Source organism: Helicoverpa armigera, chromosome 3, assembly GCF_030705265.1.
Source record: "Helicoverpa armigera isolate CAAS_96S chromosome 3, ASM3070526v1, whole genome shotgun sequence".
In the NCBI taxonomy this organism is placed as follows: Eukaryota; Metazoa; Arthropoda; class Insecta; order Lepidoptera; family Noctuidae; genus Helicoverpa; species Helicoverpa armigera.
Window position 1 is genome coordinate 1705118 of NC_087122.1, and position 17786 is coordinate 1722903.

A 17786-nucleotide genomic window follows, 5' to 3' on the forward strand; every position below is an offset into this window, starting at 1 on the left:
CAAAGTTTAACATAAAATTGGAAAAGTATGATGAAATATTCAGTGACTTCTTCCATTGTTATGCTGGTTTTACACCTAGTATTATCTTCACTAATATTATAAAAGTGAATGTATGTCTGTCGCTCTTTCACGCTAAACGAAACTACTGAAACGATTCGACAACCAGTCTTACGGACTTACTGACAGCTCAGGCTCCGAATATTTTTTAATTTAAATCGTTTCAGTAAGTTCGTAAGGGGCCCGGATAACTGGGTTGAGGAATTTAGAAATGCAGTCGCTCCTTGTAAAACTCTGGTACTCAGCTGCATCCAGTTAAACAGGAAGCTGACACCAACATAGTTGGGAAAAGACCAATGATTAGAGCCTGTAAATAGGCTACTATCCAGGTACGAGAAGCAGTTTGCCCGGGGCGCGGGTGCAACCGAGGTGCTAATAATGTACTTTCTGAAAGTTAGTAAATAAATAAATACATTAGTCATAAATCCTTCGTTATTTAATGATATATCTTCATTGCGCGAACTGATAACTGTGACTAACGACCGCAGCTTTGAGTAATCGACTCATTAGCTATTTTATTCGTGTGGTGTAAATAAAGACATGAAAAATATTCTCATTAGAGATGGGCTAATTCTTAATTGCTAGCAATTACAGGACTTATTAATCAAAAGTTTTACAGGCACTTAATGAAAAAACACTTAAAAAACATGCATAGTTTTCAAGCAATGCTTGATTTGATAGTAAAAAATATATAGGAGCGTTAAAATCCCGTTGCTAAATTATAGAAAATCTATTGACGATAACCATTTGAAAATCAGTTGCTTAAAAGTTTATCGCGAACAAAAATACGGATGGAGTGCAGCAGAAAAAGCGGTGCCCAATATGTATGTAATGATCATTATAATTTGTTCACATCTGATTACCCGCGAGGATGGAAATCCCTTTTTAATACATAAATATTAGCTAATTTGAATATCATCACGTCAAAGAAGTCTCCAGTCTCTCAGCTACAGAAATTGCAAAAATTTTAATCGCTTCAACCTACAAATTGGACCACACACAGCGAACATCTAACACAAAACTTCATACAATAATTGTATTCGTTAAAACGCTTGTATATAAACAATCGTGGCATATAATTTAATATATATTAAGTGAAATAGTTAACTGATAACAGTGATAACCCATTATCAGTACAATGTGGAAGGTTGTGACCTTAGCTATGTTATCACTCTGTCATGTTAATGCGCGTAAGTAATCATACGATTCGTAATATTTATGTATGTCATCATTTTTTTGCCTGTACGTGTGTTTGTCACTGACCTCATCATAAATTGCTGGACGGTGTTAGATTTAAAATTGTGTGTCTTATAATACAGGATTTGTCTGCCATATATATGTTGCAATTTGGCGGAGCATCTGTTAAGTCCGCCTGTTTATTGGTTTTGCAATCAGAAGAAAAATAAATAAAAGAAAAGATCTCATGAAATATATCGTAATTATCTTAAATTAAAAATGCTGACCATGAAAATCCACCAAAATGATTAAAATTCATTGCCAAATCCGAAATCTAAAATAAATTCGAAGAAGCATTCGTTTCGATTCAATCCCAAATAATTTCCATTAATTCACATTAACAGCTTCAATGCCTACACCTATCTATAAGATGCCCATTGAGGTTTGAAAATAGCTGAATCACCTATCCTTCTTCCTCACCCTGATCGAAGGTTGAACCTTGAACTGTGCGTCACCATGACTCACTACTATTTATCAACATCTGCAGGCTTTGAATCGGGAACCATTTAGAATTCCGCGGCTAAAAGGCTCTTTTGATTTGCAATTCCATTTTTTTTTAATAATTAATTTAATTTCTGTCAAATAGGTACGCGTTGTATATCAGTGGAATGATTAAAATGGTATTTTTACGCACTTTTATTTAGTCGGGAAAAAAAATGTACCCCCGCTTGAACACTTGTCCATTTTGCATAACTACTGAAAGAAATATATTTAATGAAATTATGTGGTTAGTGAGGGAGGTTTCGGATAAGGTGTGTCCTTTGTAGTTATATAAAAAGTTTCACTCTCATTATACCCCTAAGACGACCCACAGACCATATTTTCAAATGTGTTTGAAATCCATCTCTTTTGGGCGTTATACTTTATCATCTGAGTAGGTAGCAAATATAAACAAAACTCAGGTCGGTAAATAAGTACAAACATTTTTTTCTACAAACGCTTTTTTCGATATACAACGCAGTTGCACAAAATTAGTAAGATAAAGTAAAATATCACTTCTCGCTGCTCGCTGTCACTGAAACAAATGCCTACCGCCCAAGGCAAAGCCCGGGTCCACTTTGAAAAAATATGAAAGGCAAAATGAAAACCAATTCAGTAACACATGAGAATTTAATGATGAGGACTTTATGTATGCTCGTAATACGTCCTTTTATGCAAGCGACATTTTTTTTTCAATTAGGCTGATTGTGACAAAGAATATTACCTATATTGTATACCTACAAAGTCTGTCGTATATTAAATTAAACACGTTAAAATACTGGTTAATGCATATCGATTAACACAAAGAGAATATAAAAATACGCAAAAACGCACAAAGAAAATTCGAACAAAGTAAATAGAATAAAAATGTGCAAGAATTAGAACACTATTTTAATAAGTGTTTTTGATTTTTTTATAGAGTACCTTAAAGTATATGTGATGAGATTTAATGTGATTAAGTATGACACACCCGATACAAATTAAACAACTACCTATTGAATATTATCTAGGCCTGTTATTTGCAACAAAAGCAGTTCTAATAAATTAAGTAAGACGTTGCAAGAACTATCAAAAGTTAATTCATATTAATATGTTTGGGGTCGTAGCAATAAATAGACCAACTAACAAAAGGTAATAAATATCTACGATTTATGAGCTTATGAATACAAAGTCAGATACCTATAACTACTTACATTTAGGCACCTACTTATTAACGATAAAAATCGGAATAATAATATACTTTCCGTTTACCTGCCGTTTCACACGCGTACCGTAGGAACTACCTACTCCCCGTACCGGGATAAAATTATAGCCATGTTACTCGGGATTCGGGAAGAATGAAAGAATTTTAAAATGGGTCCAGTTGTTTTTGGGTTTATCCATTACAAACAATCGTGTGTTTCCCTTTTTTTTAAAGTATAGATAATAATATTTTTAAGGTTTTCATTATCACCAAATGCAAAAACTTAGAAACTGTTAGAATATTAATCAGTATTTCTTCAACACAGTGGAATCCAATTTGTGTCAAGAAACGCCGAAGGAGAAGCACTGTCTAATAGAGTACAGCGTGAGAGATCGATGGCCGCACCAAGTCAGGTGAGTTCCTTGTAACAACTTGCATACTGGTACAAATAGTACTTTTTTTTAAATGAGAAAACATCAAATGACCCCTCCTGTGGATTAGCAGTGTGAGGGAGTGTCAGACTCTTACTGACCAAAACCCATCATGTCCCTTTACGTACCAGGGCCTCGGTAACTCTTTCGAACAATCCCGCAGCCCCAGTACAAATAGTAATTACTATGATATTTAAATGTACCTTATGTAGTTGATTTTTTATTAATCGGTACAATATATATGAAGACAGACCACCAAAAAATATGTAACCTTCTCCAAAATATTTAAAACTTAACAATAACAATTGTGTTTTGGGACCGTAATGGTACCACATAAATTCATCATAAAAATTTTTCTTAGCAGTCTTTTTATGGCACAACATCAAAAACGTAAAGCTTCGCGAAAAAAAGTACTTTCAAGCCGTGCTAACTACCACAATCCTAATTATTATGCTACTCCAAAAGGCCTTTGCAAACATAGCAAGATTTTCTTCATTCAACCTTTCAGTTCGTTTATCCCGTAGTCCCATTTCCACCGTGCTAGTGTATTCAGCCAGCGTGCCAGTAATAGTGAACGCAGCACAATAATAAACTCGATGTAGTCAGTATTTGCATTTGAAATATCGCTAGCGTATTGCTTTTGGCGATACGGGAATGTTTGCGTTGAGATCTGGTGGGGAATATAGTGCTTTGTCGATGAGACCGTTCAATTGTGATGGGTAAATAATGAATTTGCAAGTGTGTGCAAAATATGTGAACGCTTGCAAGTATTCTCTTTTGTACAAGAAGTCAGGAAGGTTATTCGCCAATCTAACTCGAGGTGGATCAATTAACGATTTTAGACTTTTCGGTTCAAGTTCATTAAATGGTGTTTTTCTTCATCGGTCATTTAGAAAGTACTTAATTGCACGTTACCTACTTGTAATTGAGTTTTCTACTTTAGAAAAATTCGTTCGTTCATGTTAGGCTTGGAACCGAACCAGCTCCCTCGAATATACCAGAGAACCAGTGGTTTAATTTCCCTGTATTGAGTGTGTATTAAATATTTTGTGCTCAATAAATAATAATAATAATAATTTAGCCACTAAGACACCTCCATTCCTTAATCTTAAATAACTTTGAACAGAAGTAATCTCAAACCTGATCTTCCACAGATACGTATACAACTGGTACACAAAATCCTGCTTCGAGATCCGCTGGTCAGACAACTGCCACGCCGTGCCCTCGCCAACGACCACCAACAACTTTCTGACTTACCAGGAGTGTCTGGACCAGTGTGGTGGGTGGGCGTGATGACATCATCAGCCTGATTAGTGTTAGGGTATCATCATGATCACTATATCAGCCATTTGCTGTCCACTGCTAACTGTTCCCCAACGAATGAAAACCATTATGTTCAGGGATAAACGGGATCATGTGTCACGACCGGTAGCTCTAGTTAAAAAAACTTTGCCATTTTAAAGTTAGGCTAAGTTAGGTTAGTTTTAAAGGTAAGTAACGACATTGATAAAATCAATCATTTTCAAAAAAGAATCATTTTATTACAACTTTTACATACGTATGTATGTAAAAGTTGTAATAAAATTACAACTTTTACATACGTATGTAAAAGTTGTAATAAAATGATTCTTTTTCAATTGATTATTATTTATAATTAGAGATTATTTGATCCGTAATAATAACCGTATTTTGAATGTGCTGCCGGAATGGCTTGGAAATTCAACATTCTAGAAAAAGTTTTGGTTCTTACAATATTTCACCACTTAAACGTTTAGGGCAGATTAATGGCTCGATCCTTCAGATACTTTTCTTAGAAATACAATTCAAAATCACTCGACATAAAATCATAACAGATATAATAATACGCAACTCTGAAAAATATCGAAAATTACATATATTTGTGACAAAACGGACAACTTTATTCATATCTACCAATCCCCAACGAAAAACCAATTTGTATCCGAAAGCTATAGATATGTTGAATTATGAATAAACGTATATGAATACAGATTTGTAACAATTGTTATATTTTATTTTACTTCTTTTATTTTTATAAAGGTATAATATGATCCTAGTTATCAGATAACAATTTGCCTAAATATCTCGGGCATGTAATCCGAACATATTAATAACCTTTTCAATCTGGTCCGATCTCTACAGACCTTGTCGCAAAAAAAGAATATATGTTTTATTTAATTTAGAGACGTATATGTACATTGTTATAAATGGAGTTCTTTGTAAAAATGCTTATAGTAATATGAACAACTGATGATACCTGAATAGAGAAATTAGAACAGAACTAATGTATTATTTTATTAAGTTATTTAAATATTTTAGTATTGCAAGTTATGAATTACAAACAAAAAATCTGTGTACCATAAACAATAAACAATCTCCCGCCAAAATAAACGTCAAACTTCAAATTCAAAAAAAGAACCTCAGCATTCGAATCACGCATCCCAATTTGGCGAAACACAAGGCTAGACGCTCAACGGTCCAATAAGTAGGGCAAACGCATTTCACTATGATTCGTATGAATATAAAATAGAACAATCAGCATGGATGTCAGACGGGGCCGGGGCGCGGCGACTAATAGGCGGCTCGCCTAACTTTTCCCATATTTTGCACAGAGTAATGATGACACAGAGATTTCAAGCTGAATGAATGATGGTTGTGGCTTTTTGTTGAATGAATTTTCTGACTATGTTTACCATGCACTGTTATGATTAGAAGTAAGTATAAATAAAGGTCGTTTATTTCTTTGTAGTAAGATAGAATCAGCAGGAGCACCTGTACACGCATGGCACCTAGAAAATTTACTTAAAACTTCTAGTACTTATCTAGCTAAGTAAATAAATCTGTCTACATATGTGAAATGTGAACCAAATTGGGTTCTTCATCGAATTCTGGGGATATCATTGAATGCCTTAAGATGCAGGTAAACCCGAATTGAATGGTCTGATTTTAAACCTATTAAAATAATGTTTATTTTTTCGAATTTATTCCTTAACTATTTTTCTCGTCCGATTTAAAACTAATACTATATTTTGTCTCAGTTTATTTCATTTATAAAACAAAAACAATTATAATTAATGATAGTCTAGGTAGCTAAAGACAAACATTATTTATTACTTAACTAAGTGCCTAAAGCCCGCCAGGACTACACGTGCCTACTCAAAACACCAACGCAACCAAATAAAACAAAATAATAATAACAGTATAATAAATACACGAGCGCGAATGACCTTGTCCTTGACATGAAGTCTCTGTCCTCCCCCTACTCTGTGCCGTCACACCCTAATCCCAATCGTGGCTTACAGCCAGTGTTTTGTCGCTGTCGCGGCAACAGGCAGCTTTTACCGGCCTTTTACCGGATTTTTACCGATATTTTTTACCGCGAGTGGAATATTTTCCGAAATGGGGAACAAAGTTGTGACGTTCACGGAACAACAGCTAGAGGATTACCAGGTAAGTGGTTCGTTTGTGGCCAGTTTGATTTTCGTTTCAGTTTTCGTTCCTTTTTCAAACTTTTTGGCGCGAAGTTTTGACGTTTTGTTTGTTTTTACGGCGTGTTTGGTTTGTGATTGCTAGTCGAATTGTAGGTTTGATAACTAAGGAAGTTTTTATTTGATAAATAATTTTATTATTTTTCAAACAGGACTGTACATTTTTTACAAGGAAAGAAATACTTAGGTAAGCTTGTTATTGTTAAATGATATTAAAGTGTTTATTTCTAAGTCAGTTTAAAGATAATAAAAACGTAGTTTTCAAAAAATCCAAGAATAAGTTACACAGACAGGGTATCTTTATTTGATACCAAGTAAAAATCACACTTTCATTAATGATGTGTCAATCGATATTTCACAGACGTTCGACCCTCGCTTGTCATAATAACAAACAGATAGGTTTTTATTTTGTTCAATGTCAAGACTACTGTATAAAAAAATAAATATTACAATGTCAACGTCTGATGTGCTTTAAAACAGCTTTTTGTGCAAAAGGAGATTGGGCAAGAATGTATGAAGTTTGGTCCAAATGTCCACCACGAACGAGACCTATATAATTAAATAGTCCACTTAATTTAGAGTAACTTTTACTAAGAAAGTAAAAAAAAAAACAGTGCCAAAAAAAAGTTATAGCCAAAAATGTATTCTTAATTTTCGGTAGTTTTTGTATGTTATCATTATTATTTTTTATTTTATTCCACTTCTATTTCCGCACTTTATCTAAAACTATGATGAGTAAGACACATTTGCATATAAAAAGCCCATATTTTTTTGCCCGATGGATGACGAATCACTAACCAATTGTGGCCCCAGAAGTGCTTGAATATACTCAGCGGTGCCTGGATCTAATAAAGTTCGATGTCACTAGCAGTGTCTTCTCTCTAATAATGAACAATCCTATTTTGTCAGAAAGTACAAAAATCACGAAAAGTAATTGAAAAAATGAAATTGATAAAATCTATGCAATGAGTTTTTTGATTTGGCTATAACTTTTTTCTGGCATTATATTTTTTTTTACTTTCATAACAAAAAATGTTCTATATTTAACGGGCTATCTAGCCATATAGGTCTCGTTCGTGGTGGACATTTGGACCGGAATCGCCCATTGTCCTTTCATCGATATCAGTCGAGCAAAATAACTGAAACAAACAACAACCCATAATTTAGCTTGATACCTGAAGTATCTTTTTTTTATTTTGTCTAGACTTTGAACTGAAAACCTTTTTTTAAGTCGGATAAAAATAGCATGCACATTATTTTGTAATGGTTTTTCGATTACCTGTGTTGTTTTTAACCTTCTACTGTTCTGTAATACGTTTTCTTTTCATTACATATTTATTTTATCGCTGCAATTCGACTTCAATGGCATACAAAGAAAGATGTTATTTTTAGAACTACGTAGTGTTTTAAAGTCAATAAACAAAGTTCTTAAAACAGTATTGCCTGAAATAGGTACCGTTTCAACTAATCGTATTATGACGACTAATTTGGGTTTATCTTCCCTTTCTTTCCATTTTTCTTTCTTTATCAGCATTATTCTGCATAGTACTAAAAAAATCCTAAAACAACTTGGTTACCTAAATGCCTTTCTAAAATCATGAAACGTCACTGAAGTTATTTTAAAACGGCTGCTTACAAAAATTATAAACCGCAGACTTATTAAAAAATACTACGGCCCACAAAATATCTATTCCCCAACGCAAATTTCACACCACAACAAAACCAAAACAGCTATACCCCAAAATCCATTTATTCGCCACTAAATTCGGAAGCCCAAAATGTTCAATATATCCGTCTATCACAAAGCAAAGGCTAAGTAGCCCGAAATAGCTAAGCCGCTTACAGCGTGACGCACTGGCACAACGTGGTGACTGAACATCACGTGTTATATGTTATATTAATTAAGGATTTTCATTAGGTACGGGTGTAGATAGCTCATGAATTTTAGGAATATTTAGGGAGCTGAAAATTGGATATAGGAAAGGCCTATTTATGGTCTGTGTAGTGACATATAGGGTTTATTGATGACGCCGCTCAGCCGATTATCGGTCATACTATTGTGCACGAGCATTTGTGTAGACAAAAGCACACTCACTATTCCATTACTCATATACCGATGGGACGGTAATCCGACACGTCGGGAAAAAGTAAGGATTAATTGCGAATTTTTCGATTAGAAATTGAATTTAGATATATTATAAGCTTCATATCAATTTTCAATCTCTTCTCTTGCCTCCTGAATACATAACATTAAAAGGAGTCCTAAAGATGTTGACACTTTTGGGTATTTTTGGACACAGCCCGCTAAAAATGGAGCGTACCTAATCATTTTGATTTTAAAACTCATTTCTCTATCACAGAAAAGCAAGCCCGCCCCTAATATTAAATGAACAAAAACCTAATAAGCATTAATCTTGACCTACATCATTTATCATAATAATAAAGTCAAAGTAGACATTATGAACGTCATATTTTATTAACGTCTGCCAAACCTATAGATAATATCAGCCTAATGTAATTAGCTAATTCTAATTAATAACGTAATCAAAAATATTAGCAAAATAATTTGATATCTGTGGTATTATAAATCATCCTTTTTAATTCAACCTCTGTGAAGACCATAGAGAACAGTTCATTCACTGATATTTTTTAAGAAAAAAAAAAATGGTTCTAAATTATTTTATCAGCCAGAGTTATGCAAAGTAAATTCTAATTTTAAAATTAAATAAATTGGCTTTCATAATTTTATTTTTAAACAGTCAGTTGCCAAGCTTAGCGTTGTTAGGGAAATATATAATCCAGCTCAGCCCCTGTGGTCAGGCCATTATAATTAGAACTTGGACTTTGTCAGTATTTTCGTTTACTTTGTTCGCAAAAATAATGAGAAAAAGAACCGCCTTTTGTACCGGGGACAGCTTAGCTGTTTTCATCTCTGGTTTAATTTGACGACCTCGTTGGTACAATGGTCAACTGGTCTACCGAACTGGGCCCGGGTTCGATTCCCGGTACAGTTAACATTTGCGTGTTGTTGGCTGTAGTGGGCTGGGTGTTGTAATATGTAATTGTATCCAGTCATAATACATATTACAACAACCAGATATGCCTCCTTTTGTCCAAGTCGCTTGAAAGTGAAGTAATTTCATTAGTTTAAAGTTCAGATCTATGTTTATTGTCTTGGTCAGTTTTTCCGTTTTGTCCCAAAAAACTTGTTCTGATGTTGTTCGATCTTTTTTAGAAATTTTATTATAAACGAAGCCAACACCTACTTAGCCTATTTTATTTCCTGCGTCATAACAAAACGTATGAGGTATTTTATTTTTACTGCACACTATCGGATGTAATAAAAGCTTTTATTGTAAATTGCCACGGAACTAAATCATAACAATTAGGTACAAGTTCGCACGGAAATCTTAGACGAAATTAACCTTCAAATTGCCTACGACTTTTCCGCTGTTTTCCATATTACGTATTGTTGTTCGAAAATTACAACGTACGAAAAATACGTAGGGTGGGCATGACCAAAACGCTCTGTTACGAGTGAACTAACGAGTTGTTCGGGTTATTTGATACATCTGTCGTAGATTTTTAATTTTACAAAAATAGGCGGGTTTCAAAGAAGTCATATGAAGCCGTAACCAGTAACGTTCCTCGGCCCCAAACTGTGGCGATCCTACTTTCTTAGGAGATTTTACGTTATAAAAACTGCGCACGTCATTGTGTTCTCCATGGTTGTCCAGACAGTAAAAGAAGCTCCATATTCAAATAATACCTATTAATCAACATTTTTAATTTATTCTGCTAACTTTAACGGAACTAGATCTATAACCCCGTGGGAAAAGTAGTGGATGAGACACACTTTCTTGATTATAGTTTTTCAGATTGTCCTACTATGACTAATCAATGCCAATAACCTCTTTTCAGTTAAAAGGTGAACCATGATGCATAGGGTCATTTCCCTTCATGCGGAATGCGTATTTACGTGATTCATACATCCATTCAATTTACAAAATAAACTATTTCTTTTAGGCGTGCTGAATTCAGGTGTCAATGTCTTCGATAAAGAATAGCATATTATTGTCAAAATACTGGCCTGCGAAAATGTACCTACAAAAATACAGCCAATGACCTTTGGTAACAACACAGAAAACACTCTTTAAAACTTTAAAAACATTCTTTATTATATTATTAAAACAAAGGTGGGCAAATCCTGGCTATCATCTTAACATCTTTGGCAGCCGTTATGGATAGTCAGAAACCAGAAAGTCGGAACACCAGTATTACCAAGGAGTATCGAGTTGCCCTGGTAACTTGGTTGAGAAGATCAGATAGGCAGTCGCAGTCGCATAAGGCTGGGCAGATGAAGAAGGCTTAGGCCTGAAGAAGCTTATTTAAAATTATATTATTAATTAATATTTATTTAAAAAAACCTGCTTAAACGACATCAACCTTTAAAGTCCTCTTTCTAAAAGCCATCAAAAAGTTTAAAAGTATTTTGGAACACTTGAAATAATACTAGCAATCGATACGAGTATTTCTTAGTTTAAATTGTTAATAGAGTGACGGCCTGTCACAGTTGGTACCACTCCCAGGTCAGTTTATCCAAGTCAAGGCTCCCCACTGCAATTATAGAGGGGCGGGTATATTGGTTAGAGAACTTGTACCAATTTCATATGATCAGCATTGTTTGGGAAAATAATCAAAGTTATTATTGTACTAAAATCCGCGAAATAATTTATACTAATCTTATTATTCTGATGAATTATTTTGGTTGTTTGCTTGATTGACTTATCGCAGAAACTTTTGAACTGGTTGAAAATATTTCAGTATAAGATAGCCCTATGAATGAGTAAAACTATGTTTTATCCTGGTGTTTGAAGTAGTTTAGACGAGGATGAAACCGCAGGTGGAATCTAGTCATTATATATGAAACATAATTTTGTTAACTTGCGAATCGATCCCCCAATTAGCTGTCTAAATAGTACCTACAGGGCGCTCTATATACCTAGTACCAAAGTATAGTAAGTACCTATATACCTAAGTCTACGTAACAGACCATGATAAATGAGATCTGTAGCACTCCACTCGTGCCATATTTCCTCGGTTCATTACACTTTGTGCCAAAAAAAGGACAAATGAACACGTTTCTCATTTCGGACTGACATAAAAGCCGCTTATTCTGTTTTCAAAAATAAGAGTAGAGGCTTAAAATTATTAGGTCCCTACTTATAAAAAATAAAGTAGGTACTGACAGCTAAATATCATACAGGCCTTTCCGAAAAATGGTTGTAGGTTTTTCATTATTTTGTTAGGGTCAATGAACTGGCTTCCGAAAAATGAAATTGCCAAAAAATATTTAACAAAAAACTTCATTTTAGCCGTAAAACCGCCCATTGTGTAAACTTTTTAAATATTTAAGTGTTTTTAATGTAAATTAGTGTACATATATATATATATCTATCCATCTCTTACTTAGCTCCGTAGATTAGGGATTACATTTATATTCATCATACTTATTGTTTTGTTTGTACATTTCAGAGTATTCAAGCGCTTCAGAGAAGTGAACCCTACCTTAGTGCCTAAACGAATGACGGAGAATCAGCCTCACACTGTCGTTGTTCCTGTGGAAGAGATAGAAAAATTACCTGAATTAAAAGTAAGTCTAGGCGTAACATTAAAATAGGCTAATATCTACTACCTACAAAACAAATAAATCAAATTATACTCTTTTATGTTAGAACCTATAGAAGTACCTTTAAATAATCTATCATAGATTTTCTTCATCAGCGACTTTTTTGTCATCCAACTGTTGATACCAGGCCTTCTTCTCATACCTAGCAAATAGAAAAGGCATTATATTAATTCTTACTTCATTGTTAAGTCGCACATACCTATACAATACCCAATTTCTCGTCCTCAGTGGGCGTTAAGGCAAGCCTTAGTATATCAACAGCTAATCTAAGTAATTGGATGAGAAGGAATTACATTGCTTTCCGCAAACTTTGCTCAAATAACACAAATGCTGCGATACGGCTCGGTAGATTATGTTTGACGTCAATGACGTATTAATTTGCAGTAAGTACGCAATTTTGGAGATAATGATATCATTAGGAAATTAAATATTTTATCACCCAGACGTTGGGAGCTACGAAACTAGTTAAAATAATTGTCAGGCTTGCAGACTGGCTGGATAAGGAAAATATGGCCACTCTAAAATTCTTAAAACACGCAATATATTTATCCCGATAAAATACATTGGTGGATCATTCATGGACTCTTAGTTGTTTTTGAAAAATATTTTTCTTACATAATCCAATACGGAAAACCAAACCGTTATTTTGTATTCCTCGCAAGCCGAAGAAAAACTTGAGGGCGTTCATTAAACAATCAATTTTCTTTTCAGTAAGCAACTTCCTAACTCAATTCAATGTTAGCATAACTTTATAACGATAGCTTAGAGCAAATAACCATCTGGATACGCCATGAGAACAAATTGAGCGAAACAGTCTGACAATATGAGCACGGGAGGCCCAGGCCACAGAACCAATAGTGATAGCTTAATTCGATGACATTGTTACTCAGGCACACGTCAAAATTTGCAAACACAGTCCCAATGACAAAGTACATAGTGAAGTGGTACCTACTAACATAAATTGAGGTTTTATTTAGCATTTACATTTTGCACACACAAGTATGGCTCACCCGCTTTCGTACGATGTCTGTGGTATGATCTATCTGTGGTAGAGAGGCAGATATGGCAAAGGCGTCTCCCGTTAGTTAAATTATCCAAGAATGATGGTTGTGTAATCTCAAACTCACAAAATAATAAAGCTACCAAAAAATCTGAAAGAAAAGTAAGAATTAAAGTCGAAAGTAGAAACTTTTTCATAAATCGTACTCATTCGTGTCGAAGTCTGACAAATGTCTAGGGATTTGTAGAAGTTTGGCCTAAACTCGGTATTATAGTGATTGATTGGAATAATGTACCTAGGGATAATGCGTTCCTTTACTCACAGCTTTACACAATGTTATTGATGATTTTCGTTTCTGTTCACTCGAAATAAAATAGCTTGTGAGTTCAAATTAAAGTCAGCGAATTAAAAACGAATAAAGGCCTTTAGAACAAAAACAACTACAGGGGTACCAAAGGTTCCGTGCAGTTGACAGCTGTCAATTTTCAAGAGAAAAATATCTTAATGTTTTTCTGCAACGCTTTTCACAGAGGATTTCCCATAAAGTTTTTAAATCAATTCACGAACTCTTTGGTTTGAATTCCAGGAGAATCCGTTCAAGCGTCGAATATGTCAGGTGTTCTCTCACGACGGCTCCGGGAACCTGACGTTTGAAGACTTCCTCGACATGATGTCTGTCTTCAGCGAGGCCGCGCCCAGAGATATCAAGGCTTGGTAAGATACCTATTTTTAAATAAGGTTTCAAAGTAAAGGTTGAACAGAAGATTAGCATACCTTTTGGTGTGGTGTTACATTTTTCATGGTGAAATGTTTAATAACAGCTCAAACCATTGTGACAACATTGTGAGATGACGTCAGATAGAAGAGTATGGAAGAAATAATATGCTGCGCCGACCCTAAATAAACTTGGGATAAGGGCAGCAGAATAATGATGATAGCTAAATGTTTTTTTTTCTCCGTCCTCCAAACAATTAAATTGAACATGTTGCAATTCGTCACTTTAATCTAAAATTATAAATAATAATTTGTCTAAACAAATGCCTCACAAAAATGTTAATTTTAAAACAAAAAACATTGAAAAATATGATACACAACGTAACTAGCAAGAGGAGTCGGGGCGCGGCAGACTGGGTAGGGCAACAACTAGATTGCCCTATTTGTCCCCATGCTAAGCGTTTAATTAGTCTGAAAAATACAAATAAAAAGTAAACAAGCGTGATAATTATATTTTTTAAATATTTTTAGCAAAGAATATTAAGATTAAAAACCACAATAAGTAATCAAGTATTATTCTGTCTAAATCGCAAAGTGATTTTGAGTTCAAAATTGTGAATTAGTACTATCTGCTTATCCATTGGGATTTCCCATCTTAAAGTACAAAATTCACTGGCAACTTTTTAATCCAATTTGTTGTTTTTAGGGTTCCGTACCCAAAGGGTAAAACGGGACCCTATTGTTTTCGCTCCTCTGTCCGTCCGTCTGTCACCCGGCTGTATCTCATGAACCGTGATAGTTAGAGAGTTGAAATTTTCACAGATGATGTATTTCTGATGCCGCTATAACAACAAATAATCTGAAAACTAGAATCAAATAAATATTTTGGGGGTCTCCCATACAAAAAACGTGACCTTTTTGCTCATTTTCTAAGTAATGGTACGGAACCCTTCGTGTGCGATTCCGACTCGCACTTGGTCGGTTTTTTTAGTTCACCCCTATTCAATTCTAAATTACCCAGTTACTATTCAATCACAAATTAAATACAGGTTAGAGAAAAGCTTCAACGAAAAAACGGTTTCCAATAAAACAAAGTCGAAACACGCAAAACAGACATTAATGTCAAATTAAGAAAAGTTTCAAAGATAATTTTCTCCCTAGTCGTACCTATATAGCTGTGTTCCCGCCATAGACACGATTCTATTTTCAAATTTTATTCGGTCAAAATGGCGTCTAGCGCGCGACGTTTTTTTTTCTTATCTTGCATGCGAATAATGGCTAAAATTAACTTTTTAATGTCTATAATATATTTGGGTGTATAATGAATACGCTTCATTAATTAATTTTACGAGCATACATTCCATTATTTTATTACCTAATGTTTGTTATTTTAGCTTATCACGAAAGTATTTTAGGTACTAAAATACCTAGGTGTTTTATTTTTACAATACCTTTTAGGCTAGATATAATTAAACCAGCCATCCATGCAGTACCTATCTGCACATATGCGTCAAAATATGATTTTAAAGATTCTGAATTTTCTCACAAACTATTAGGATTCAATGAAAAATTCAAAAAAACAATCTTATTATAACTGGCTACAAAAATAACTAGGAAAACTTTCTTTTTCTTTCGTTAATTGATTATTTACCCACAATTTCATGAATTGAAATAGAAAATAAAACATATATTTTTCCAGGTACGCGTTCCGCATCTACGATTTAGATGACGACATGTACATTGGTCGAGACGATCTCCTCGAGGCCACTCGTCTCCTCACGAAGGGCGAGCTGCACCCTCAGGAGCGCGAGGAGATAGTGGCCAGCGTGCTGGACGAGGCCGACGTGGACGGCGACGGGAGACTCTCCTTCATGGACTTCGAGCACGTCGTGGTGCGGGCGCCGGACTTTCTGTCCACCTTCCATATCAGAGTGTGATGAGAATAAAGCTTTTGAGTTCTTTGCTGGTGGTTTTATTTTTAAGTTGATAGCCTACATCAAATACTTAATTCGCTATGCGTACCTATTACTGAACTGAGTAACTGGGTTGAGGGGATCAGATAGGCCAGTCGCTCCTAGTAAAGCACTGGTACTGAGCTACATCCGGTTAGACTGGAAGCCAACCCCAACATAGTTGGGAAAAAAGGCTCGGATGATGCGTTCCTATTACTGAACTTCTCATTACTATTAAGGTTTTGGCAATGAAATCGGAAGCATCCATTATGATGTATACAGGGACAAAACAAGTATGTACTACTTTTGATACGAAGCAGAGTACGTAAAAGATTTTATAGACAAATGCTTACATAATCAAAAAAACTACAAAATCTCTGAAACTAAACAAAACTGAAAAAAAATCATCCTCTATCATCCTCCGAGCCTCTGTCCCAACTGTGTAGGGGTCGGCTTCCAGTCTAAAACTGAAAAATTTATAAATATTTGCCATAATAGAACTAGGTATACCACATTGCTAACATTAGTTACACATTAGTTAGGTATTCCAGACTTTGTTCTATGGCTTGTTTTCACAAACAACACAAGCAATGCTAATATTGTAAATGGAATAACGTAGAAACGGAACTAGGGATAGGAAGAATGAACGAAATAGATTTGTATCTGCAATGCAGAGGTGACTAACTGAAAACCATTTGGCTTAACATAGTGTAACTGTTAGATAAATATTTGCGAAAGGGCAGGATACTTGTATACTCACCTTTAAAGAGTGGTAAGAGTGGTAGAAAACTCACCTTTAAAGTAAAATGACTGAACTGAGAAAGCTGTGATTTGAAATTAACCCAAAGAAAGGCATGATACTGGTTTAAAGAGCAATAAGTACTATAGCAAGACAAGCCCCAAAATTTTAATTATTTTTCACGTAATATGATCGACAACATAACAGGCTCATTATCTTCTCCTTACTTATTTTTTTTTAAATATATTTTTTTGTTTTCATAATATATTAATAAAAACTTAAATTCATATCTGAAGTTAACAATCATCCGAATCAAGAACTCCTTTTTGTGAAGTCGGTTAAAGACACAGAAACTTTAGAAACAATACAATCGAAATTCTAAAATAATCTCGCCTATTTCTCTTAAATAAATTAAAAATCATTTTTCCTCGCTTAATCCAACCACAAAAAATATCCCAGATTATTTATAAGTCCAAACAAAAAGCAAATAAATCAACAAAAACATCTGCTCCGCCGCGACAGTGAGTACACTGCCGTGACCAGGATTCGAACCTGGGTTACTACGGCCACAACGTAGGGTCCTAACCACTAGACGATCACGGCTATCGGAGCTTGTATACAGACGGCGAAATAAGCGACCACTTTATATTAGCTTTCTCTCTCACTGTTATGAAGTCGGCTATCTCTTTCCTCACAGACACTTTAGTTACAGAAATACCGAAAAACATCGATAAAAACTGCTGCCGATTACGTAAAATGCGAAGTTAACGGTTTTTGTACGAATAACTTTATCAGCGTT

The 17786-nt window shown here is 34.7% G+C and overlaps 2 protein-coding genes and 1 non-coding gene across 3 annotated transcripts; 2 read left to right on the forward strand and 1 right to left on the reverse strand.

Moving 5' to 3' along the window:
* The first annotated feature begins 1096 nt into the window (after positions 1-1096).
* LOC110377544 (uncharacterized) lies at positions 1097-4872 on the forward strand. The gene is made up of 3 exons (XM_064043477.1): positions 1097-1247; positions 3282-3369; positions 4542-4872. The coding sequence occupies exons 1-3, from the start codon at positions 1196-1198 to the stop codon at positions 4678-4680; spliced, it is 279 nt and encodes a 92-aa protein (XP_063899547.1). The 5' UTR covers positions 1097-1195; the 3' UTR covers positions 4681-4872.
* A 1804-nt stretch (positions 4873-6676) lies between these two features.
* Positions 6677-16258, forward strand: LOC110377528 (calcium and integrin-binding family member 3). Its single transcript, XM_049836688.2, has 5 exons — positions 6677-6855; positions 7046-7080; positions 12429-12546; positions 14169-14296; positions 15996-16258. Exons 1-5 carry the CDS (start codon positions 6805-6807, stop codon positions 16231-16233), a joined length of 570 nt encoding a protein of 189 aa, XP_049692645.1. The 5' UTR covers positions 6677-6804; the 3' UTR covers positions 16234-16258.
* A 1260-nt stretch (positions 16259-17518) lies between these two features.
* Positions 17519-17590, reverse strand: Trnah-gug (transfer RNA histidin (anticodon GUG)). Its single transcript has one exon. It is a non-coding gene; the product is annotated as a tRNA-His (tRNA).
* Between the last annotated feature and the right edge of the window lie 196 nt (positions 17591-17786).